This window comes from Rhinolophus sinicus, chromosome 7 (genome assembly GCF_057876585.1).
Source record: "Rhinolophus sinicus isolate RSI-liver-muscle chromosome 7, RSI-T2T, whole genome shotgun sequence".
NCBI lineage: Eukaryota > Metazoa > Chordata > Mammalia > Chiroptera > Rhinolophidae > Rhinolophus > Rhinolophus sinicus.
In genome coordinates this window covers 21,822,603-21,847,601 of record NC_142507.1, presented here as the reverse complement: position 1 = coordinate 21,847,601, position 24,999 = coordinate 21,822,603, and the positions used below count along the sequence as shown (strand labels likewise).

The window sequence follows — 24,999 nt, the reverse complement described above, 5'->3', positions numbered from 1 at the left end:
TTCATTATTTTGAAAGAAAGAACTGGGAGACTCATTATATAGTTCTTGGGACTACTGAAGAAATCCTTATATTTTAGTATTTTAATGATGTGGGGAGGGAAAGTATTGTTTAGTGTTACTTACGTATTCCATCTTGGCGTGAGTAAGCTAAGTCTATGAGGAAACAACAGACAAACCCAAAAAGAGAAAGACTTTTTTTTTTTTTTTTAGGTACTGTACTGTTCAAAAAATGTCAATGTCATAAAAGGCAGAGAAAAAGTCTGTGGAAATATTCCAGATTAAAGAAAACTAAATTGATAAGACAATTAAATGCAATACCTAATTCTAGACAAAATTCTGTACCAGAGGGAAGTATCCTATAATGGACATTGTTAAAGTCAATTGGTTAAACTAGAATCTTAATGGTAGATTAGAAAAAAATACTATATCAATGTTAAATTGACTAAAGTTGATAAATTTACTGTGGTTATCTGAGAGTATCCACATAGGAAATAGACATTGATGTATTTTAGGGTAAAGGGCCATTGTCTTAGTCTGTTTGGGCTGCTATAACAAAATACCACAGACTGGGTAGCCTATAAACAACAGAAGTTCATTTCTCACAGTTCCGGAGGCTGGAAGTCCAAGATTAAGGTGCCAGCACGATCACATTCTGGTGAGGACCCTTTTCATGGTGGTTCATAACTAACACCTTCCTCATGTCCTCACAAGGTGGAAGGAGCTAAGAATCTCTCTGGAGCCTCTTTCATGAGTCACTAATCCCATTCATGAGGGCTTCACTCTCAAAACCTAAGCACCTCCTAAAGGCACCACCTACTAATACCATCACCTTTAGGGGGTAGGATTTTAACATGAATTTAGGGGGACACTAACATTCAGACCATAGCAGCCATAATTTATACAATTTACTCTTAAATGGTTCAGAGAGAGAGACAGAGGGAGGGGGGAAAGAGAGAGAAAGAGAGAGAGAGAGAGAGAGAGAGAGAGAGAGAGAGAGAGAGAGAGAGAGAACACCCAAAATGATAAAGCAAACGAGGCCAAATGACAATCTGGCAGAGAGTATATAGGTGTTCAGTTTACTATTTTTATCCTTGCAATTTTTTTATGAGTTTGAAATTATTTTCAAACTGAAAGTTAAAATGTGCATTGTTAGCTAAAGGAGTGTTTTAGAGTTCTGTGTTCCAGCCCTGTGCCACGTTGCATCAGAAGTTCCAGAGAATTCTACTCCAATAATAATGTGATGTCTTGCTGAGGGACTCTTTCTTGGCATTTGAAACAATTGAACTCGTATTATTTTTGTAAAGAGCAAAAGAGCTAAGCATGTTATGGTAGGTATAAATTTGTAATGAGGAGTAACTCTAAAATGGCCCCATATTTTCTGTTCAGGAATATATTTGTCTTATGAAAACTAATTGCTTAACAGAAGAAAAAGAAAATCATAATCAAATGAGCAAGGGAAATTCTAATTGTTGCTAAAGCAGAAAATTCATAAAGGCAGTGTTCATGATGGACATGAAATTTGCTTTTGGTATGGACTTATTAAATTGTAAGATATATACAGAGCAAGTCTGATGGGAAACCTTCACTTTTCTACTGCCAGAATAGTGTCTTAACAAGTTCCTGGAGTGTTAAATGCAGGGTGAACTACTTTTTTAAGATATGAAATAAAATGGATGAAAATTACAGGGGAATTTTGGACTAAGCTAATTTTCCAATTCTTTCAAATCTGACAACAGATAATTGTATGATGCTGTGTACATAAAATTGTTTTACTCTTTTTTACTGCTTTCAAAAACCGCCTTTAATAACATTTTCTTGTGCAAACTGGTACCCTGATATGACTACCTTGAGCCCGAGTCCACTCCCTCTTTCTTCGGTTTGCTGGGGCTTGACCAACAATGCAGTCATCTTCCTGAAGGTGGAGCTGTGCTTAAACGCTGCCCTAAAGTATGCTGGCATGTGAAAAAAGGAGGGGCATGCCAGTGGAAAACCAGCAATGGAATGGGTGCACAGCTTAAACATATAAGGAGAACACAACCTTATTCAGGAAGCAATCCGCACCATTGCTAATGGTACAGTTAAGGAGTGAGCTCATAAGCAGCTTCTGTGCCACACAAAGGTTTTGAAATTAAAATGTCACAACCTTTTGTCCTTATAGCCTAAACTGATAGTAAGTATATCGTTCGCATAGTCATAATTCCATCACCTTTTATTTCCCATCCACTCACCTTCTTTTTTCTGTTTGAAACATTTCCTCCTTCCGTCTCTTTTCACTCCTGAATTTGCTTTGTAATTGATGTAGGTGTTCCACCGCATAGAAATTATATTAATGTAAACTCCTTTGTGTAGTGGTCTCTAATTGCCATAATTGCCTGAGAGTTATGGTAATAAAAGATTTTTGTTCTAGCCAGAAAGAAAACTGAAGGTCCAGTGTAAGATGCTGGCATTTTACTGGGAGTAGATGTGAGAAGTGACCTTTGGAAAATATTTTCCTTATCAATAATTGCTTTTTGGAATTCATCTTAGTCAAGGAGAATGTGTAAGAAATGATTATTGAGGTTGAAGTTTTTTTCTATCAGTTAGTATGGCTCTCTCCCACAAGAGTCATTTTTTAAAATTCGTTTCTCAAGGACCATAGACAAGAGCTTTTCTATATCAAAATATAAAAAGCAAAGTGTGAATTCCATCATAGATTCTTAGAAATCCCTTCTATTATTTTCATGGGGTGGGGGCAAGACTGCGGCCTGTATGATTCAATAGAATCTGGTGAAGTAAAGCCAGCAAAACTTGAAAACACAAAAAAAAATTCTTAGTCTTGGTAAGTCTTGGTACAACTATGCAAACTTTTCAGTGACAAAGTGGGCCTCCCTAAAAAAATGTTCTCTTCTAAAAGAGGCCAGTGTGTTTTTAGTGAGCCCTGTCCATGTCTGGACCATTGAGGTGATGTCTCAGACACAGTAAGTGGAGCAGGAGTGGAGGGAAGCAATAAAAATAATTTGTACCTTTTGGAAACATACTCTGAGATGGAATACTAACCAAATGAGACTCATAAAATGATAAGAGCAGTGGTTGAGAAATGATTTCTGTACAATCTTCTAAGGAAAAGGCAGTAAGGAACATACAAAAGCTGTAGGAAGAGTATCGGATTATATTAGGACAAGCTGTGTACCAGGTATCACAATAAACACTGCCCAGACAGTTGTATGGACCATTTTCTTATTTTTAAGAAACAGTCAACTTTCTTTGCTGAATGAACTACATTCATTCTTTAGAAGCAGAAAAGTAAACCAGCTAGCCCCTCAAGTTTCCTGGGCTTATTTATCCCTTTCTACCACAGAATCTCAAAGCTGACAGGGAACCTTGGAGATCATCTACTTTATAAATGAGGACACCAGTTTAAATGACTGTCCAAAGTGCCATGCCAGTGTTAGATTAGTGGCAAAGTTGAAACACTAACCCAGTTCTGTCAAACTCCAATGCAGTGTTATATTTTCACTGCACAAAGGACCTCCTTAGTCTATTTCCACCAACTACACTGAAAGTTAAACTCCACCCCATTTCTAGACCCCACACCCCATGATGGTGTTAAATAGCATTCCCATTGGCTTCATGACTTCTCCGTATGGTCGGGCCCCATAGAGGGCAGATAGTAGGAGCATCATCTGAGTGTTTAGTCCAGCTAAAAACCAAAGAAATTACAAGCTTTGCTGAGGTCAAAGCTAGCCCATCTCAAGCCCCCAGGTCCACTTCAGTTATTTCCAGGAGGCAATAGTGTGTCTCACTTTTGACAGAAGGTCTTCCTATTTGCCTTGTAGGTTTCACAGCAGCAGCCTCCCTCGTGTCTTTGGCCTGGGCCTTGGCCTCTTACCAGAAGGCCCTCCGGGACTCTCGAGATGACAAAAAGCCCATCAGTTACATGGCTGTTGTCATCCAGTTCTGCTGGCACTTCTTCACCATCGCTGCCAGGGTCATCACCTTTGCCCTCTTTGCCTCAGTTTTCCAGCTCTACTTTGGGATCTTCATCGTCCTTCACTGGTGCATCATGACCTTCTGGATTGTCCACTGTGAGACAGAATTCTGTATCACTAAATGGGAAGAGATCGTCTTCGACATGGTGGTGGGTATCATTTACATCTTCAGCTGGTTCAATGTCAAAGAAGGCAGGACACGCTGCAGGCTCTTCATTTACTATTTTGTGATCCTTTTGGAAAATACAGCCCTGAGTGCCCTCTGGTACCTCTATAAGGCTCCGCAGATTGCAGATGCGTTTGCCATCCCAGCGCTGTGTGTGGTGTTCAGCAGCTTTTTAACTGGCGTTGTTTTTATGCTAATGTATTATGCCTTCTTTCACCCCAATGGACCCAGATTCGGGCAGTCACCAAGTTGTGCTTGTGAGGACCCAGTCGCTGCCTTCACTCTGCCTCCAGAAGTGGCCACAAGCACTCTACGGTCCATCTCCAACAACCGCAGTGTTGTCAGTGACCGTGACCAGAAATTTGCAGAGAGGGATGGGTGCGTACCTGTCTTTCAGGTGAGGCCCACAGCCCCATCCACCCCGTCATCTCGCCCACCACGGATTGAAGAATCTGTCATTAAAATTGACCTGTTCAGGAATAGGTACCCAGCATGGGAGAGACATGTTTTAGACCGAAGTCTCCGAAAGGCCATTTTAGCCTTTGAATGTTCCCCATCTCCTCCAAGGCTACAGTACAAGGACGATGCTCTTATTCAGGAGCGATTGGAGTATGAAACCACTTTATAAAACAAAAGGAATTGGAGGAGCCACAACCTCCAGATGTAGGGGTGACAACAGGGCTGTGGCAATAATGAAACTTCATCCTAGAGTAGGGCAACGAACTGTCATGCTCTTAGTCTGCGCATTGTCATGATTATTGTCTGACCCCCCATCAGCTGACTGTCTGCTGCTGGTCTCCTTTCAAAACAGCAGCCCCGAGAGTCCCCTGCTCCACCTGAAGGGAACATGGCAGCTGAGTAGACTCCTGGTTGCTACCAACTCCTCCTGCATTGTCTTTCAGTGACTGCACCAGAGGGTACTATGATTATGGAAAATGTTGCCTCTGATCAATAGGGTTTTGATGGAATTAACTGATCTTTGCATTAAAATATATCCAGTCATACACATACCCACACACGTACACATACACTAACACACACAACACCAGTCTTCTGTAAAAATAGCTTAGGTGATTTTTTCTTGATGCAAAGTGCTAATTCCCACAAGAATATAAAAACAAAGAGAGAGGCAATATATCCTTCAAGACTCCAGAAAAACAAACAGTACTGCTTAGAAAAAACTCACAAACCATTCTCATTTGGAAACCCATACCATGAGTGAAAAGCCTATCCAGTGGACAGCAAACTCAAGTGTGTTTACATGTGTATTAGAATTGATGAAATGGTTTGTTTTCAACACATTTCAGGATTGGTTTTTTTATTTAAAATTTTCAGTTGAGAATATCTTTTATGACAGAAATCCTATGCAGCACGTGTATAGCTTTTGGCAAGACCAAGGAGCTCCATAACTTAGTGATGTAAATTAAATGGTAATCATGATTCAGTATTCAATTGCAAAAATTTAATAAATACAGAAAGAGGAAATGGGGGAGAAAGGCAAAATGAGCATCTGATTTCCCGGCTGTGCAGCTCACATTGGAACGTAAAAGCAGAGCAGCAGGAGAGAATCAGCCTGTAACTGGATGCATTCAGGTCGCGGAATGTATGGTGGCTCTGTGATCGCAGGCAGGCGCATTTCCAGAACATGCCATGCCCCATATTTCTAATGCCAAACATCGTCCAACCACCGGATTGACATGGAAGCCCTGAACAACTAACTGAGAATGAATGGCGTGAGCCCCACAAAAGCAGAAGGTAGAATGAACAATCAAGTTCTCCACTGTGTACAGATTCCCCCATCACCGCCAATTCAAGGTCAAAGGCTTTTAGAGGCTTTGGGACACTTCTTAGTAAGTATGAGCAGACAAATGCAGTGAATATGCTATGAGAAAAACCCTTCTAAACTGAGTGAGGGCTTATCACTAGATCCAGCTAAGATTTGTATTTGAATCATTTGTAAAGTGCACTCTTACAATAAGCTTCTGGTTTTAAATACCTCCGTACAAGCAAGTAAACGTTCCCCTCTTTCTGTTCCCAGTGTCCTCGGTCATGGTGCTTTTTGTTGTATTAAAAGTGCCGGTCAAACTTTGATAGTATTTTTTTATAGTTGGTGCAGAGTGGAATAACTCATGGATTATTTCAATATTTTTGTAATAAAAAATATAGGGTATACATATAGACATCATCACTTTTTTATAGACCTGGAATTGTTTAAAATACTTTAAGAATCATAAATACTTGGGATGTCAGAAACTGGTCCACAAATTCTGTCAGCCTGCCTCAGCAGATTGAGAACACTTGTCTCTTGCAAGATCACCCCACTTTGCAATGTCGGTGCCCCCAGGAACCTGGCCAGGGGTGCTATCAAAACATCAGGTGATGAGAGAATCAGCTTAACTAGAAAGGGCTTGTCAAGACTGGCCATTGTTTCCCAGGAAATCAAAGATGTAAATGATTACTTTCATCCATCCATTATGACAAATCTGACCGCAGTGGAAGATGTCTTAAATTTCCTTCCCTGTTTTTATATTAACCCAACTGATATATTAAATATTAGTCAAGTCACCAAAAAAAAAAAAAAAAAAGAAGAAGGAAAGGAGTCAGTTAAACTTAATTATTCAGTTATTGGGACTGTCCGGTTCACTTAAAATAGTCAAGTTCTATAGCCACCACCTCTACTGGGTGTGTCATACAGAGACTGCTGTCCCCATGATGACATCCACAGGAAATGACAGAGCACTCAACCTAGGACTGCTTTTGATACAAAGCCCCAAATTGATGTTTAAAACATAGATGATTTTTATCGGTAGACATGCTTTCCTAGTACGCCATGATTTGATCCTCCAAGCAAGATTTTCACTAAAATATAATAATCTTTTGTTCGGATGTGAAAAGAGTACCTAGTCACCAGTAAAGGTCCAGGAAGACACTCTTCTTGTCAGCAATTGGTGAAAACATTCTACCCCCATTGTAGAAGGAAAAAATGATTGTACTGCCAAATTTTTCACTTTTGTGCATAACCATGAGTTATTAGCTTCATTATCTCTGAGACAATTTGTAACTGATGATCTTTGGAAATTGAGTTGCTCAGTTGAACTATACCTTTGATTCCATGAGCAAATAACAGCTAACAGTGTAATAGTGTCAATCAACACAAATGCAACAGGCCCTGTCACTCTTCAATCATGTAAGTCCTAAATTATTTCTCAATTTGATCCTTCATTTAACATGTTAAGAGTTAAAACGAGTGCTATGTGAATAAAAAATAATGTACTGTATTTTGTCTTGGAGGTGAGAATGCAGTCAGGAGGGTGTAAAAAGTTTTAATTTTTTAATGATTTCCCAAATACTGTAAATACTCTGTTATCCAACATACTCAAAGATTATGATGTTTTAATTAGTCAAAAAATCTTGTTAAGAAAATGACATCTCCAACATGTAATCAATTACAAATTTTCTCAAGATTATAAGAACAACAACAAAAATTACTTCCAAGGTAAATCATGACTTGATCTTGCTTTCGTGATTTAGCATGTACTGCACTGCCATTAGACTGCGTTGTGATAACAAATTATTAGTTTCTAGGTACGCAGATAACAGAGAGTTTAAAGTATTAGGATTTAAAGAAACATCGTCAATGTACAAAGAAACAAAGTTTGATTTTTGTATTTATATTTTAGTTCTTCCTAAGATTTTGTTTTCAATCTGCCTTTAAATCCTCCATAGAGAGTAACTGGGGATTCCAAAAAGAAGAAGCTGTGGTTAGCATGCAAACTGGAAATGCTGAATCGTTTTTCTCTGTGGGCTCCAACATGCTGCGCATGAGTTTATCGGATTCCTTTAAGAGAAGGAGTCTGCACTTAGTACTCACTTTGTGTAGGACCATGAAATTTTCTTTAAAAAAAAAATGATTTTTTTTCACTTTCTAATTAGCATTTCTAAATGAAACCATATTTAAGATTAAAGAACATATGTATCTTAACCACACCGCGACTAAGTATTTGTGTGGGGGAAAAAATTCTTTTTCATGTAAGTCAAAGTTTGGTGCCCCAAAATGACTATGTTCTTTAAATTCTCTTTACATATTTACATTGTCTTACTGAACTACTGTCTAGTTCAGTAACATTGACTTTGCAGGCACTCAGTTACTGTTCATTTATGACAATGCTGTGAATTCAACAAATAAAGTAACATCTCTTACTGACAAGGCAAGAATGTGCAGTTCAAGTATTAGCAAAATATAAAATATAAAGATAATCTGAAGATAAAGTATAATGAAGTATTTATGCTTAATTTCTAAATGCCCAATTTATTTTGCTCCATGAATAAATGAAGTGATAGCACTGACCAATTAAAAGTGAATGGGAATAATTGAAATCTTAATGACTGTTTTTTAAAAATATCATATATACGTGAAGTTAATTGTCATACCTCGTATGTTATATATCATACACACAATAAAGTAACAGATTAAAAGGTAAAGTATATGCTCCCTTTCATGCATATAAATTAGTATGTTATTGACACATGAACTTTTAGATAAAAAGTTTTTCCCTCCTCCTTTTTCAACATCAGCCCAAACGTACACCCCTGTCTATAAGACATCAACACACCTGTGAAAATCAGTTGGTAATACCTAGATATGATTTAGCACTTTAGCTTGAATAAGCTTTATCACTCCTTAAGGAGCTCATTTGTTAAGGCAACTGAAGAGAATAGTTTTGAGTCATTTCAGTTTCTTTCTCTGAATTGATTGAGCTGAGTAAAGAAAACCTCTGGTGTCCTTACTAGAACTATGTAAGGTTGCACATTGGCCTTTAAATGTACCGAATGCCATTTCAATGGAAAGAAATTCTGACACAATGTTTAGACAAGAATCCAGAGGTTATTTTTATCTAATGGACCATTTTCTAGATTAAATATGTGCTCCCCTGCATTCTCACACATCGTTCCCAAGCCATTTCTGTTTCTATATAAAGCTTGGAGGAGATGCCTGCATTTTTATGTTTCTGAGGAGAAGTCCTTAAAGCCTTTTAAAAATAGCTCAGACTGCCTTTCAGAAATATAGCTCAGAGGATGGTTGAAGTGCATGGTGAAAACACAGCAGGACTGAAGTTGTTTCTATAATTTCAGTGATGGATGCAGATCCACTCATGTTCATTTATCTTCAGCAATTCGATGTCACTTTTGAAAACAATCAAAATGATGGCTTCTGCCAGCTTGTGACTCATAACACCCCTTCTCCCCATCTAAAGTGGAAGCATTTCAAAATGGCTAAGGATGGGCCATTTCCCTGTACCAACAACCCCACCCCACCCCCACCACGATCCCCGTTTCCAAGTCTCTGGCCCTTACCTGTGTGGGGCTGTGAAATGATCTTACAGTTGGGCTGCTTCTCCTCTCCTCACTCAGGCAAACTGCACTGTCCACTGCAGTGTTCTCTCTATGGACAGGGGTCTTGTCCTGTTGCTATCCTAAAAATGGGCACATGGAAAGGCTCAATATATGCCTGAGTCAACAGCCTCAATAGTATAATTACTCATTCCGAAGTAAAACTCTGTGGAATGTGGGTAGAAATATATAAAAACACGATGAGCCATTTAATTTTGCCAATTGTAGCAATCCTGTTCTCACAGCAGGGAGAAGTGGCAAACAGCCATTTACCCACAGAAACAAGAGGTTCAGAAACTCTCCCTTGAGTATTTGAGGCATCACATTGTTTCACCATCCATCTGAAGCTCTGTCTCTAAATTCCACAAGAAAAAATTTTTTTTAAATCAGGCTTTTGTTATATTGTATGCAACAATCTAGCCCAGAAATATAAACCTTCAGTCAACCTTTAGTGACATATGTTCTGCTAAATAAGGAGTGGTTTAATGTTCCTGAAGTGTTTAATTGTTTTTGCTAAAATATTTTACTGATATAAATAACATACTGACATAACATGTCAGAACACTGGCTAAACCAAATTTTTGCTTTGGTTGTTTTTTTCCTCTTAGATTTTCTTACAGTTCAGTTCCCCACATAGAGAGAAGCTTTCCATGATGGAGGGCTTGTCATGTACCTAGTGCTGTGCTAAAGAGCTTTATGAATGTGATCTCATTTAACCCTTACAACCATCTATGAGCTAAGTGACATTTACAGATAACAAAAATTAAGCTCAGAGATATTAACAAATGCCAAAGTTCCCACAGCTAGAAAAATGTGGAGCTGAGTATCTTACACAACTTTTAACCATCACAAATTCTTCTAGAAGACCAAAGAATATTGTCCCATCAGAATCTATTCCTGATTTGGCAAGGTTTTAAGAGAAGCAAAATCATAATCTGACAATCAAATTTTTCCAAAAATATTTCATTTAAAAGTCAAAGATATCTTTTATTGAATGTCAACTGTAATTGAAAAATAAAAAAAGTCAAAAATGACTTTCAAAAATGAAAAGTTGAAAATAAAAAACCAATGATTAGAAATAGAAGACTCTATCAGCTGTAACTGAATTTTACTTTATCCCCTAAATTAGGGAATTAGTAAGCAGATAGATGCTACTCTTCTATCCCAGACAAATGTCCTTCTTCATGGCCCTATTCTATACTAAAATAAGTAATAAATATATATTAATGTGATCGGTTTTCTCTTGTATTCTATATACGTATGCTGTTGTCATCCAGTAAGGCAAACTGAAAAATAACTAAACGCCTCTACTTACTTTAACACTGACCAGAATGAGAAAGAGAGAGGAAGGAAAGGAAAGGAAGAAAAACAGGTCAACAAATCCTTGACGTGACATTATTTTATTTCATTGCCATGATTTTCCCCTAAATTTTATTGATTTAGTATCTTGCAGGTCACAAAATTTAATATTTAGGAAGATTTTTATGCCACTAGTTTGACCCATCATATAACTCTAGGAACCTTATCTTAGATTGAAAGGTTAGATGCAAAGAACGTAATATATGTTTGCCAAATATTTGTTGAATTGACTATAAAATGATGAGTAATCGCCCTCCTCACCTTCAATGTAACAAGTCTGTGTTCTACAGGAAGACAGACTTATAACCCATTCAATGATATTGTGTAGTAAGTTATGTGTGTTGTTGTTTGAACTGACGCTAAAAAGAAAGCCAAAAATAAACCAAAAATTTTCTCAACCCTGATGATGATCAATCTGAATTTAACATATTAAAAATACAAACAATCATCTGTCTTCTTATTTTGATAAGATTTAAGCAAATCTTTATTAAGTTATGACTCGTATTGATGGCCAATACACAGTCAAGTGCAAAAAGAATTTCACATTCCAGCAGCTCATACTTGGTTATTAGTAGCAGAATAAGAGTCTTCTGACTTCAACTCTACCTCTTTTCTTCTCTACCGCACTGCTTCTCTTTTTAATATCTACATTTAATTCTATACTAGAACAATAAAGAAGCATAAGCTTTTCCAAGATTGTATTATGTAAGCCTCACAATTAACAATTGCCAAACACAATGACAAACATAAGATAATGATATAAATCAAAGCTAAATCAACAATGGATGACTGCCTATAAAAAGTAATTTTATAAAAATTTTTTATGCTGTTCCAGCACTAGATATTTTTAAATCAAGGTCACAAAGCAATGACAACAACAACAAAAAATGAGAATACTCTCTTGCCCTACAGTATTTGACTCAAAAAAATCATCACTGAATAAATTTGGAGATATTCCTGAGAATTTCTTTTAAGAAGACGCATGAATTTAGGATGCCTCTAAAATGTCTGAAGACATTTCAAATAAGCTACTTCTCTGATATTCAGGAAACATCTTTCATTAACACATACAATGTCTCCAGTATAGCAGTTATTTAGGAATAACAAATTTCCAGGCATGAACCTCAGTTATTGTAACTTGAGAAGTTGAGCTTAAGCCATACTTCTGATTCCCAGAAGAGAAGCGCTGCGTTGCATTGCCATCAGGAGTTGAGACAACCAGACCCAACCTGCGTGGATACTCATGCTGCCATTATACCCAATCTGACTCTGTCCTACATTATGGCCCAGAGTGACTGGCTTCTCACAGATCTAAGGAGTTTATTGTTTAAGATAACTGTTGACTTGCATAACTAATTTTCTCTAAGGGAAATAATTCTGGTTAGGGAATGTGTAAGTCTGTAGGTCCTCTATGGTGGAGTAAAAGTAAAGAGAGAAAAAAACATATTAATTTTTACAAGCACAGAATAATTCAAAGAATTCCATAAATAAAACAATTGACCTAATAATGGTGCGAGGTCCCAGGCATGATTTCTAGGTTTATGCCACCATTAGTGGTTCACTACCCTGATTACTGCTAGTCTAGCCACTGCACCAGGCAAGAAGAATATAGTTACTAGTATGATGTTTCCAGAGCAAAGATCATGTTTAACAAAACAAATCAACATCAAAACTAATTAATCAACTTGATAAGCAAATATTACCAGCACAGTACCAACACAAAATGCTCTCTTTTGTTATTATTCAAGCCTGTCACCTACTCTGTTATTAAAATTTCAGAAAATGTAAGGTTTCATGTTTTTATTATATTTCCATCTACCAAATTAAACTGGTGGCCCCTTCTTTCTCTATTGCTTGATTTGCATTAAAATAGAACTAATCAAATTCTTATTTCATTTAGTACTACAAATATTAACAAATGGAGATGTTGTGTTTCAGCTTTTAATTGTTCTAGTAGCATTCTGGCATGGAGTTATTTACTACACTCTTAATTATTTCAAATCAACTCATTTATCAGTAAGTTCTAAAACACCCCTAAGTGTGCTGAAAATATATTTCAGGTTTTTATTATTTTAAGAAATTCCTATTTTGATTACAAACCAGTAGAACATGTCTTAAATCAACCCAAGCATTTCAATCCATTGTGATTCTGGAAAATTAGCACTTCTTTTTGGGTGTATTAGGCACTGCTACATTGAATCAGCAGTTAACCTGTGACCTGTGGCTTTCTGTCCAGCCCACTGTGAGTTCTTATTCTCTTCAAGTTTGGAGCAATAACACATCATCCTGTAACCAAAGGACTTCTGTCAGCTACTCAAAGAATTGTCATTTTATATCCTTCTTTCAAACAACTAAGATATTCAGTTTCCCTTATTAACCTTTCTAATGTATTGTACATATAAAAGGAAATAGATCTCTGAAGTATGTTTTGAAGCCTGGGGTGAAACATTTTCCTTGGTCTGAATCAGAGGCTTGGTGTTCTGTGAAAAGAAAGAAATCTCTTCCTGCCTTGAGAAAGGGGGAGGGGTGGGGAAGCAAACCAGTCACACTCAGAAAGCAAGCCTCGTCTGTCACAAAGCTGCATATTGCTGATGCCATTGATTCCCTTCTTTTTTTACAGAACCATCTTGGAACTTGTCAAGCTTTACTGAAGGTGATTTGCGTTAATTAATTCAACAGACCCTTTAATCTTGCAAATTCTTGACTTGTAATATTGTAGCCAAGCTACTGCAAGGGAAAATTAATCAGTTAGCGAAAAGGAGCACTTCGTTCCATGTCGTGCGGTGATGTGCCCAGGCCTGAAGAGAAAGACCCCCGTGAGGCAGAGCACTAATGAATTCATGCTACCTGCTTCCTCATCATTCATGCTATGAATATTCATCCACTTCATTAGTTTTGGCCAGTAAGCACTGCTTTGGAAAAAAAAGGAAAAAAGTCAATGGATTCCTGGGGGCTTGCATAGCTCAGAGAATGGGTACTGGGTCATAAGACTTACTTTAAAGGAATACAAATCTACTTGTGTTTGGAAATGAAAAAAAAAAATGTCATTGTCATCTGTTTAATGATTGATCTCTCTGAGTACAATTGCTGCCCTTCATTTCCTGAGAGTACCATCATCAGCACTGTAATAACAAGTTTAAAAAAGCTGAATTTATAATTCAATTTCAGAGGTAAAATCTGCATGGATGTAGCTATTGAGTAATTTGACTCCTGGCTTCCTAGGTGGTGACATTGCCAGTTTCAAACCGTAATTCATTTGTGTGTGGAATTGGGTCTCCTGTTGCTTCTCGGACCCTTGCAAAATCTTGGTTGCGAGCTCTAAAATCACCAATCTCACATTCTTAATGTACTTAAAAGTAAACAGGTAGTCTCATAATTAAAAATTATGGTTTTTTTTCCAATCGCTTCTCTGTTTAAAGAAATCTTTGAGCTGCAAGGTAAGAATGAATTTACTTCACGTAGAAGTATAGTTTCAGAGTTTGCAAGGAGTCAGGCATCCATATGTTATAAAGTTTTCTGTCTAACCTTTTGATATAACTATTCCAGAAGTTAACCCCAAATGAATGCGTGAAAGTCATCGGAGTTATCTAATCAGCAATCTAACAGAAAAATTAGAAGAACAAGCAAGGATCATTTTTCTTGTGTTTCAAAGATGTTTCTCCTTCCTAAGTTATCACCTTGGTGATTATCTCCAAGATGTACCAAGAGCTATTGAGCGACAGTTCCAGTACAGGTGCCAGTATTGTGCTGCATTCCCTACTCTGGCAAGTCATTTTTCAAAACTAGTTCTTGGCACAAGTACTGAAATGTAATGGTAAAAATGTGGCCTACCACCATGTGACTTATTTTCAATTGCAAGGCAAGGAAAACTAACAAGTTGAAGAAAGTGTTAATTTCCTGAACTCCCAAGCCAAAATTGGCACAAAGATACCCTGTAATGTACAGTGAGTTGGTTGACTGTGGGGACACAGGAGCAATAAGCAATCCTCTTAAAGTAGGCTCATGAGTAAGAGTGACTGTGAGTGGTATTGGGACAGAAGCTTTCTATTAATGTAGAGGTCCGGGTGTGGTGACTAAAGAGGAAACTTGTTAGTGGATCATCAGTAATATTTGCCTTTTTATAGAGCAGAGGTTCAAGGTAGCCCCTGCCATTTTATAACTATGACAATAGATGCATCTGTTTATGAAAGGCCAAGGCATGACTGAAGTGGAAAGATAGAGGAGATGTCAGTGGCTTCATCTCTGAGACTAACTCTGTCCTTAAGGGAATTTTCCCATGTGACAGTTCTCCTTAGTCATTGGGCCCAACACCACAAGCCAGCTCTGCATGCCAGGAGCTTCTGATGGATTATAAAATGAGTTATTTTAAGGAATTGTGAGTACTCTTGCTTGTAGAACATGAACCATTGAGTTATCCCTCATGTTAACAACGATGCGATTCAGGGTTACCATGGCCTTACTCATCACCCCATTTTAAATATGTCATGACATCACAAGAAGCTTTGTGTTCAAATCCACTGAAGTAGGTTTAAAGCATTAGCTGAATCATTTAAACGTTTTCGGAACCTGATCCTGCTATCACCTATTCTGTGCATCTGTCCCTAAACTGGAGAAATAATTCTTGTGAGAATAATTTTCAGAATAATAGAAGTGAAAAAGAGTGGACAGTTAAGCAATTTGTCAATGTAGACAAAACTACTAGACCATTGATAGTCCTAAAGCTCTGATTTTTCCTCATCACAGAGTTTCTTTTCATTGGGGGCTTTCAACATCTGAATTTTCCGGATGATTGCTAAACCATTTTCACTAAACTGCAGTAGACACTATGTTATTATTAAAAAATAAAGACTGTCCACGTGAATGCAAATATCCCAATGAAAAATGAAGAAGTAGGTCACTCAAGGAGCAAATTTGGTCTTTGTGATGTCCAACATTTGGATATTTGGGAAAATCCGGATGTTTGAATCAAGCAGTTTTCATCTGGTTGTCTGGTATTGTCTAGAGAGACAGAAAATACTCAGGTGTTGTAGGTAATATAATTTAACTTTCTTGTGCAGTAATCTATTGCTGGTGATATTCTGCTGCTAAAAATCTTTTTGTTGTGCAAAGAGAAATAAATAATGCAGAGCAAATGCTATTTGATTTTTATTTACTTTCAGCAAACACATGAATGGGAGAGGTTTGAGAGGCTGTCCTGGGTGTATTCAGATGTTTTTGCACCACAGACCTCCTTCAGAGTGACAGTCCTGGAGGCCTGTCACTTGACCCCTTCCTAGCAACGAACCTTTTAATTCAGCCCTTTTCTCATCTTTCATTATTTTATAATTGCCTCTCTGCTCTTCACATACTCTAAATCATTCACAAAGTTTACTTGACGGAATTGTTCAAGGGAAATACAAATTTGTTAACGTTTATACTTCAAATTGGAGTTTTAATTCTAATGATTTCTTATACCTTTAACCATAAAAACAGTTTAAACTGCTTGATGCAATTATTTCATGGAGAATTTCATGGTGTCTATAGAAGTAAAAGCTGTTTTTCCCAAATTAAAAAAAAATACACTTTTTTGGTTTAGTTTGGTTTGGTTTGTTGATGTCATTTTGATTGCCAAGGACTAACTGGCTATCACACATTGGAATATTAGTGTTTTCTTTGTAGTCACAGGAAAAAAAAAAAAAAAAAAAAGATGAAATCGAAGGGAAATAAATTCACTAACCAGAAGGGAAGTTTGAGATATTCATACAACTCTTGTATTTATGATTACTTGTGGACATTTCTTCCTTGTTTCATCTGATTTGGCTCTGGATTGATGAGTGTGTGTATTTCCTCAAATCGTGTGCTTACCTCACTTACTGTTCTGAAGCTGGGCAGAAAAACAGATGACCTTATTCAGGCCAATTTTCTTTTAAGTGCGCTTATGTTGCAGAACTTGCTCCGGGCACTGAAGACAGGCAGATACACAGAGCACTGGAAGGTGCTATGCAAAGATCATGAGAGGATTTCCAGAGAAAATTTGAGAGTTTGTAGGTTCTTAGGCAGTGTTTTGATTGTGTCAAATTCTACATTTGGTGCCAACCTAGAACGACTTCATGGAGCAGGCAGTCCCCTTCCTTGTAGGGTCCCTCCTCCCATCAGATGCAGAAGTTTTCCCTGGAATCAAAAAGATACTCCACCTTGTGTACCAAAGGCCTCCAGCCACTGGGTGTCATTGCTCTATGCTAATCGTGTTTTGTAAATTCTTTTGAGGGCAGGCCTTTTTGGCTTGTCATAGTCTACTAACGGGCTCCAGGAGACAGATCTGCTACTCCTAAATCCAATTTGGTTTTGTTTTTTCCTTGAGATTTTTACTTCACTAAATCCTTTTCCAAATCTTTTTACCTTCATGTTATTGACAGGCTGTTTAGTTCAATGTTTAGGTGAATTTGCAACCAAGAGGCAATCAGTTGGCAACTACAAAAACACTAGGTGTTTTTTTTCAGTTATCTATTATTATGTGATAATTTAATGGAATTTATGGTTTAATAGAAAACTAAAATCCCTGTGTTGAATATAAGGACTTTTAAATATACTTAAATATTTTCTATGACACAGTATCCTTTCTTTTTTTCTTTCTTTTTTTTTAACAGGACTTTATTGGGGAACAGTGTGTACTTCCAGGACTTTTTTCCAAGTCAAGTTGTTGTCCTTTCAGTCTTAGTTATGGAGGGTGCAGCTCAGCTCCAGGTCCAGTTGCCATTGTTAGTTTCAGGGGGCACAGCCCACCATCCCTTGCAGGACTCGAGGAATCGAACTGGCAACCTTGTGGTTGAGAGGATGCGCTCTAACCAACTGAGCCATCCGGGAGCTCAGCGGCAGCTCAGCTCAAGGTGCCGTGTTCAATCTTAGTTGCAGGGGGCAGAGCCCACCATCCCTTGTGGGACTCGAGGGATTGAACTGGCAACCTTGTGGTTGAGAGCCCACTGGCCCATGTGGAAATAGAACCAGCAGCCTTTGGAGTTAGGAGCACGGAGCTCTAACTTCCTGAGCCACCGGGCCGGCCCCGACACAGTATCCTTTTACACTATGGAATACATTTCTTTCTGGAGACAAAGGCATAGAGGGGTGTGGTCCAATGACGGGAACTGTGGGACTCTGAGCACTCAAGTCCTCATCCTTGGTCAGTCATATTAGCCTCAGAAACTCACCTTCTAGCTCATTTTTCCCATATGTAAAAGAGAGAGATATTTATCTACCTACCTCATAGGGACATTGTGAAGGTTAATTAGAGTTCTCAAAGTGTGCTGACACTTGGTAACTAGTAGTCCTAGCACAAAGGAGACCTGTGTATGGCCTTGGAATAGACTGTGGTGAAGGAGGTGGAGCCAACTGAGGAGCACAACAGCAATAACTCACCAAGCAAAGCATGTAATTACTCTTGATCGCTTAATGAAAGTGAAACTTTTTCTTCAAAGGTCTATGTAGAATTATTTTCTAATTATCAACTTTTTAATGAGAAAATTAACTCCTTTCATACTAACATTGAGAAACTTCATATAGAATGACAATTTTCCTCTTAGATAAACTAAATTTTACAAAATATTTCATTAAATGTGTCCAGAAAACTTGGCTCGTTCTGATGAATAAGGAGGTTGCATGCCTGATCCCAAGCTATATTTTTCAGAACGCATGCATGATACCAGAGTCCAGTACTAATGATTGCAAGGTGGTGTTCTGGAACACTCACTACCAGGAGGGAAAATTTTTAATAGATATTACTGAAGTTAGATTTTTGTGTTGTTTACAATGAGATCCTCTTTTAGCCCTAATATGACATACCTCGCCCTTTACAACCCAATTAAAGAATGTAAAGTTTTATTTCTACTTGGAACTCCTGAGTTGATTAATTTTTCAGATTATAAATATGCTTTAAATATTTCAGAGAAGTGTTTCCACAAGGGCTTCAGCTGCACATATGCATATATGCTTTCATGTACACAGACAGGAGTATGGCTACAGGACAAAGAGTGGGAAAAACACCACAAGACTATCCTGGAAAACTTCCCCGCAAAGTGACATGTTTTCTCTTGCTTTAATCTCTAATCCCGGTAATAACTAGTGCTAAATAACATGATTTGTCATTTTTGAGACATGGAGGCAATATTGTAAAGAAAGAATACATTCATGAACTATACTAACAGTGCAGATAATGTTTTAATGATGTGACTTCATGAAGCAAAGTTGTTGTACATAAATATTACCATTCTGTCCTTATTTAATAATTATATTCCTTTGCAAAACAAATGTGCATGCTCTTGAAAATATGAAATAAGTTTTCAGAAAGTTTATCTTGGTAAATGGGTTTAAAATCATGTCGTGCCTGGAGTTGACATAATGTATACATTCAACATAATCTTTTCGGGATTCCAAAATCTAGTTGCCAGTGGTATATCAAAGGCTTAAAATTTCAGATTGGTTAAACATTTCTAATGCATGGTATAAAGCTATCAGAAGCATGAATTTAAGCTAGGCAATTAATCTGATCCATTAAAAAAAATAATGTCATCACACCAGACTTAAGATAAGTATTATTTTTTTGGATTCAAAATATGAGTATAGTAAGTGAGTCAAAATAATTTGAACATCTCTGATTTTTTTTTCCAGTTCCTAGCATCAATGCTTTTCCAAACAAAAGCGCGGCAGAATATCCTTATTGCTATGTAGGGAAATATCCATGTCTTTCCTTTGTTTTTTGCACAAGAAAACTGAAGTTGACTAGAAGCAAGGACCTGGAAATAGGAAAAGGTGTGACAACTTTTCAGGTAGACTAAGCCAGGATTAAAGGAGGGCAGTGGATAGAATTTGTGGTTGTGAGATTTTACCACAAAGGAACAAAAACAAAACCTAAAAGTGTTAGAGCTGGACCATTTTTGAAATGACAGAATCTAAATTTTAGAGGAAAAATCAAGGGGAGACAACATGTTATTAGATATAAGCTATGCATCTAATTACTGGGGGAAAGGACATTTGAATGCCCCATACATTTTACTCTTTTTAAGGTTTTCCAGCCCACATGAAACTCTCCAGAGTCCTCCCTGAAAATAAGGGACTCTTAGAAAACTAGTTTTTAGCAAAGATAAATGTAATTATACAGCTGTGAACCAGTCATTATGTAATCATCATGTGTGTGATGCTTTTTAAAATGTAAGTTGTCAACTTTCATGACCACTTCCAGTTAATATTTTATCCCATAAACAAATAGTTTTAAAAAAAACATGGAAAATTCTCTTGCTCAAAAGGAATGTCTCCCCTTTCATATCTAAATGATATGAAATAGCTGAAAAATGGAGCTTTTTGTCAATTGCTTATTGAAGGTCCCACCTGACGCCTCTCTTTAGTAAAGGGCTCAGTCAGACAGGAAGTGAGAGGACCTTGATTGAGAACCTTGCCTCTATCAAATTGTTCCTGCTTTTCTTCTCAGTTACCAGGCAGCTCAGTGGCCTAGAGAAAGAGAGATAATGAAAATGAAGGATATGTAAGTTTGGTTTTTCCCATTCTCAGAACAAGGAGGGTGACCAATAAGCCAGAGGTTCCCTCCCCTTTTGAAGCCAAATATTGTAATGAATTTCGGGCTAAGACAAAAACATTGTAAAAGTAAGCACGAAATCATCCTTCTTATTGATTATTTTCTCAGTTTTTACTAAAATCTTCTTACAGTTTAGATCAGAAATTTCTGTTAATAATAACTAATGCCACTTTATATTATGGCTTCAATGAGGAAATGGTGAAAGCATGAGTTACAAACAAAATTACTGGGGATACAGGCTTCTTTTGTACGGACATCTTACCAAACAAATTGGAAACAAATACTACTACCGCTAATATTCTGGTTTAATTAATAATATCTAAAAGGAAAATAGTAGCATTTTGCTTAGCATTATACCAGTGTACAACATAAACCTGCTTCCAAATGACAAGGATTTTTGCTACTGATGTTTGTTCTTCATTCTCCAGTTATTTTAAGTAAGTAAGTTTCACATCTAACTACCTCAGCTACCGTTGTTTAATTTAGAAACATGAAATCATGCATTTTGTAACCAACAAGTTTTTCATTTAAAATTTCAAAAAGATACTTGGTGCAAAGCAATTTTCAAAAATTTGTATATGACATAATCAACTCAACCTCAGAGGTTGTACTTCATTTTGTTCATTTGTTTCTAAGTTCAATTTGGGGTGAAATCCTCATTTCCACTCAACACCAAGGGAAGCTGCTCTATATTTGCTTAATTTGCCTTAAACATTTTGTGCTCTTTTCCCTGTTCAATTTTTCTTTTTCTTTTTTTGTTTAAAATCTATCTCTGGAAAGAAAATGTAACAGGTTGCAGATGAACAGCAAACTGAAGAGAATGGACCAATCATTTCTCAGTTCCCTGTCGTCAACTCTCTGCATGACATTCTGATTGCGCGGGACTGCCATTCCTGTGTTTCTCTTTCCTGGACCATTACAGAAATAAGGTCTGAGAGACCCCGTGTGTGTGTTTAAGGAATGGTGTAGACATTTCCCCCAGTACGAGCACAGTGCCTGGACCCCAATGATAACTTTGGCAGTTCTTGTGCTTTTCCTTTGTGAACATTGTACAAATGTATTTGGAATTTTATTTGAAATGAAGAGTTAAACTAGTTATTAATCTTTTTTTACTTCTTGTAAATATATATATTCAAGTTCCACATATCCAAACATTCCTTTAGCATTCAGATTGTAAGAGTGTCTTTGTTGGCTGGAGACTGCTGTCTCTGGGCCACAGTCCCATGTGCTCTAGTGGAAAGCACAGTATGTGGAGTATTTGATGTACTACAGTACCATGGTTATTTTGGTCTGTTAAGTAAGTTGCAATTTGTGATGAAGTGGAAAGTAGTGCTTCATAATGAACAAATTTCCTTCGTTACATGATTTTTCTTGTAAAACTTTTAAAAAAAGAAAAAAACTTGAAATTTTATATATTTGGATTTTGTAGACTTTTTTTTATTTTATTGCAACACAAGGTACCAAAATCATTAAATAAAGTACACTGTGGTCATTTTAACAGAAGTCTGAGTCCCTGATTCTTTCTAAGTCTAGGAAGAGAGCAGGACATTGTTGGTCTAAAACGGGAAGATAGAAGGAGAAGGCATATTCAAAGGCATAGTCCCAAGACAATGTGATTTAAACCTTAAAATAAACAGAACTGAGGTTGTCAAATCTGAACTAAAGTTAAAATTAAATTATATAGATTTCTAGGGTATGTTTTATTTATTTATTTCTGAGAAGTGCTAAAGAATGTTTCTCTAGAACCATTATAAAAGCAAAGAGATGTTTCAGATCACAAAGAGGCCTAAAAATCCAAATAATTTATTTTAACACTAATAAAAGGAAAAAAATGTCAATGAACAAAAGTACTTTTAAAAAAATGATGTGTCTAAGTGCCTTATTCTTCTACAAAATTAAGATTTATGCTTTATATAATTGGTTTTCTTAAAATATTCTTTTTGTTTTGTTTTGGTTTTTGGTTTTACTGCTTTACAAAAGCTTTCCTTTTTAAATACTAAAAGGAAAGTATAGCATGAGCTCTGGCTATAAATGTAGAAACTACTATGGATAACAAATAGAAACAAATAAAACTATTACAAGGTGCAAAGAAATGAAAAAAATTCAAGGATTTACTTCTTTCTTTTTTAGAGTAATTTATAGAGTAATTTATTAGTTTTCTTTCTTCCTGACTATAATAGTAACACAAACTAAATGTAAAAATTACTTAAAGCTCACCATTTTGATATACTTCTTTCCAATCTTTTTTGTAAGCATTTATATTTTTTACATTGTGATTTTTAACAAACATTTTTTTTAAAATTACAACCATTTGACATGCATGGTATTGAGGTTATAACCATGAATAAAACACATTTTCTTCTGAAGGAATATAGTCAAGTAAGGAAATGAGTCCAGATACACTAATTGTTATATTATTTAGTGGAGAAAGCAAAATTGGAGATCTGTATGGACTATACTAGGAGCATCTGACAAAGCCTAAAAGAGAGTTGGGTGGGGAAAAGAGCCACACCATGGAAAGGTCCTTGAATGAGTAGATGGAGCTGAGTCCCCACACCACCCTGGCTGAACCAAAATGGACATGAGCCAAACATAAACTTCTACTGAGATAAGCTACTTACATTTTGGGGTATTTGTTGCAGCGTTAGCCTTTTCTGACTTTTAAAGGAGCATTTCAGGGACCGATGATGTGCAATTAGCTCAAAAAAAGAGTATGATTACCTCAACTCTCTCCACCTGAGGTCCAAAAACAAGGCGGAAAAGAAAAGCCTGTATTTTTGTATGTTCTCTACAATGAGTAGGTATTATTACTGTAATCTGAAGACAAATAGAATTTATATTTAAGGAGAACTTTTTTAAAAAGTGAAACATATCAATTCCTGAATTAGAATATTTAATTCAGAAATACAAAGGATCATCCAAGAATACTATGAAGGACTATATGCCACCAAATTCAATAACCTAGAAGAAATGGACAAGTCCTTAGAAACATATAGCCTTCCAAGGCTGAACCATGAAGAACTGGAGAATCTAAACAGACCGATCACCAGTAACGAAATTAAATCAGTCATCCAAAACCTTCCCAAAAGCAAAAGTCTGGGACCAGATGGCTTCACTAGTGAATTCTACCAAACATTCAAAGAGGACCTAATACCAATCCTGCTCACACTCTTCCAAAAAAATGAAGAAGAGACAGTACTCCCTAACTCATTTTATGAGGCCAACATTACCTTGATACCAAAACCTGGTAAGGACAACACAAAAAAAGAGAACTACAGACCAAAATCTCTGACGAATACAGATGCAAAAATCCCAAACAAAATTCTAGCAAATCGAATGCAACAATGAATTAAAAAGATTATTCATCATGACCAAGTGGTGTTCATCTCCGGGGCACAAGGATGGTTCAACATCCACAAATCCATCAATGTGATACATCACATAAACAAAATAAAGGACAAAAAAACATATGATTATATCAATTGATGCAGAAAGAGCATTTGACAAGATACAACATTCATTTATGATTAAAGAAAATACCTTAACATAATAAAGGCCATATATGACAAGCCCTCTGCTAATCTCATAATTAATGGTGAAAAACTGAAGCCCTTTGCTCTACATTCAGGAACACGACAGGGCTGTCCCCTAACACCTTTGCTTTTGAACATAGTGTTGGAAGTCCTCACCAGAGCAATCAGGCAAGAGAAAGAAATAAAAGTCATCCAAATCGGGAATGAAGAAGTTAAATTGTCACTCTTTGCAGATGACATGATCCTATATATAGAAAATGCTAAAGACTCCACCAAAAAGCTATTAGAAACAATCAACGAATACAGTAACGTTGCTGGCTACAAAATCAACGTACAAAAGTCCATTGCATTCCTATATACTAACAATGAAATCTCAGAAAAAGAAACAAGAGAAACAATTCCTTTTGCAATTGCAGCAAAAAGAATAAAATACCTAGGAATAAACTTAACCAAGGTAGTGAAAGACCTATATGCTGAAAAATATAAGACATTTTTAAAAGAAATTGAAGAAGACACAAAGAAATGGAAAGATATTCCGTGCTCATGGATTGGAAGAATCAACATAGTTAAAATGGCCGTATTACCCAAAGCAATATACAGATTTAATGCAATCCCAATGGCATTTTTTAAAGAAATAGAACAAAAAATCGTCAGATTTGTTTGGAACCACAAAATACCCCAAATAGCCAAAGCAATCTTAATAAAAAAAAATGCTGGAGGTATCATACTCCCTGACTTTAGCTTGTACTACAAGGCTACAATAATGAAAACAGCATGGTATTGGCAGGAAAACAGACACATAGACCAATGGAATAGAATTGAGAACCCAGAAATAAAACCACATAAATATGGACAGATAATTTTTGACAAAGAAGCAAAAAATATACAATGGAGAAAAGACAGTCTCTTCAATAAATGGTGCTGGCAGAATTGGAAAGCCATGTGCAAAAGAATGAAACTGGACTGCTATCTGTCACCATGTACCAAAATTAATTCAAAATGGATCAAAGACCTAAGCAT

General features: G+C 36.7%; 1 protein-coding gene across 5 annotated transcripts in view; it reads left to right on the top strand.

Annotated features, from left to right (window-relative positions):
* Window positions 1-21,949, top strand: part of XKR4 (XK related 4) — a 475,624-nt gene extending 453,675 nt beyond the window's left edge. Inside the window, exons 3-5 of one of the 5 annotated variants that reach the window (XM_074319279.2) lie at window positions 3,816-5,984; window positions 13,505-13,537; window positions 21,227-21,949. In XM_074319279.2, coding sequence (XP_074175380.1) covers window positions 3,816-4,762 — 947 coding nt within the window. In that variant the 3' untranslated portion in view covers window positions 4,763-5,984; window positions 13,505-13,537; window positions 21,227-21,949. Of the gene's footprint in view, window positions 1-3,815; window positions 7,322-13,504 lie in introns of all 5 variants that reach the window. The other 4 variants (XM_074319278.2, XM_074319280.2, XM_074319276.2 and 1 more) reach the window with 4 other exon arrangements.
* The last annotated feature ends 3,050 nt before the right edge of the window (window positions 21,950-24,999 follow it).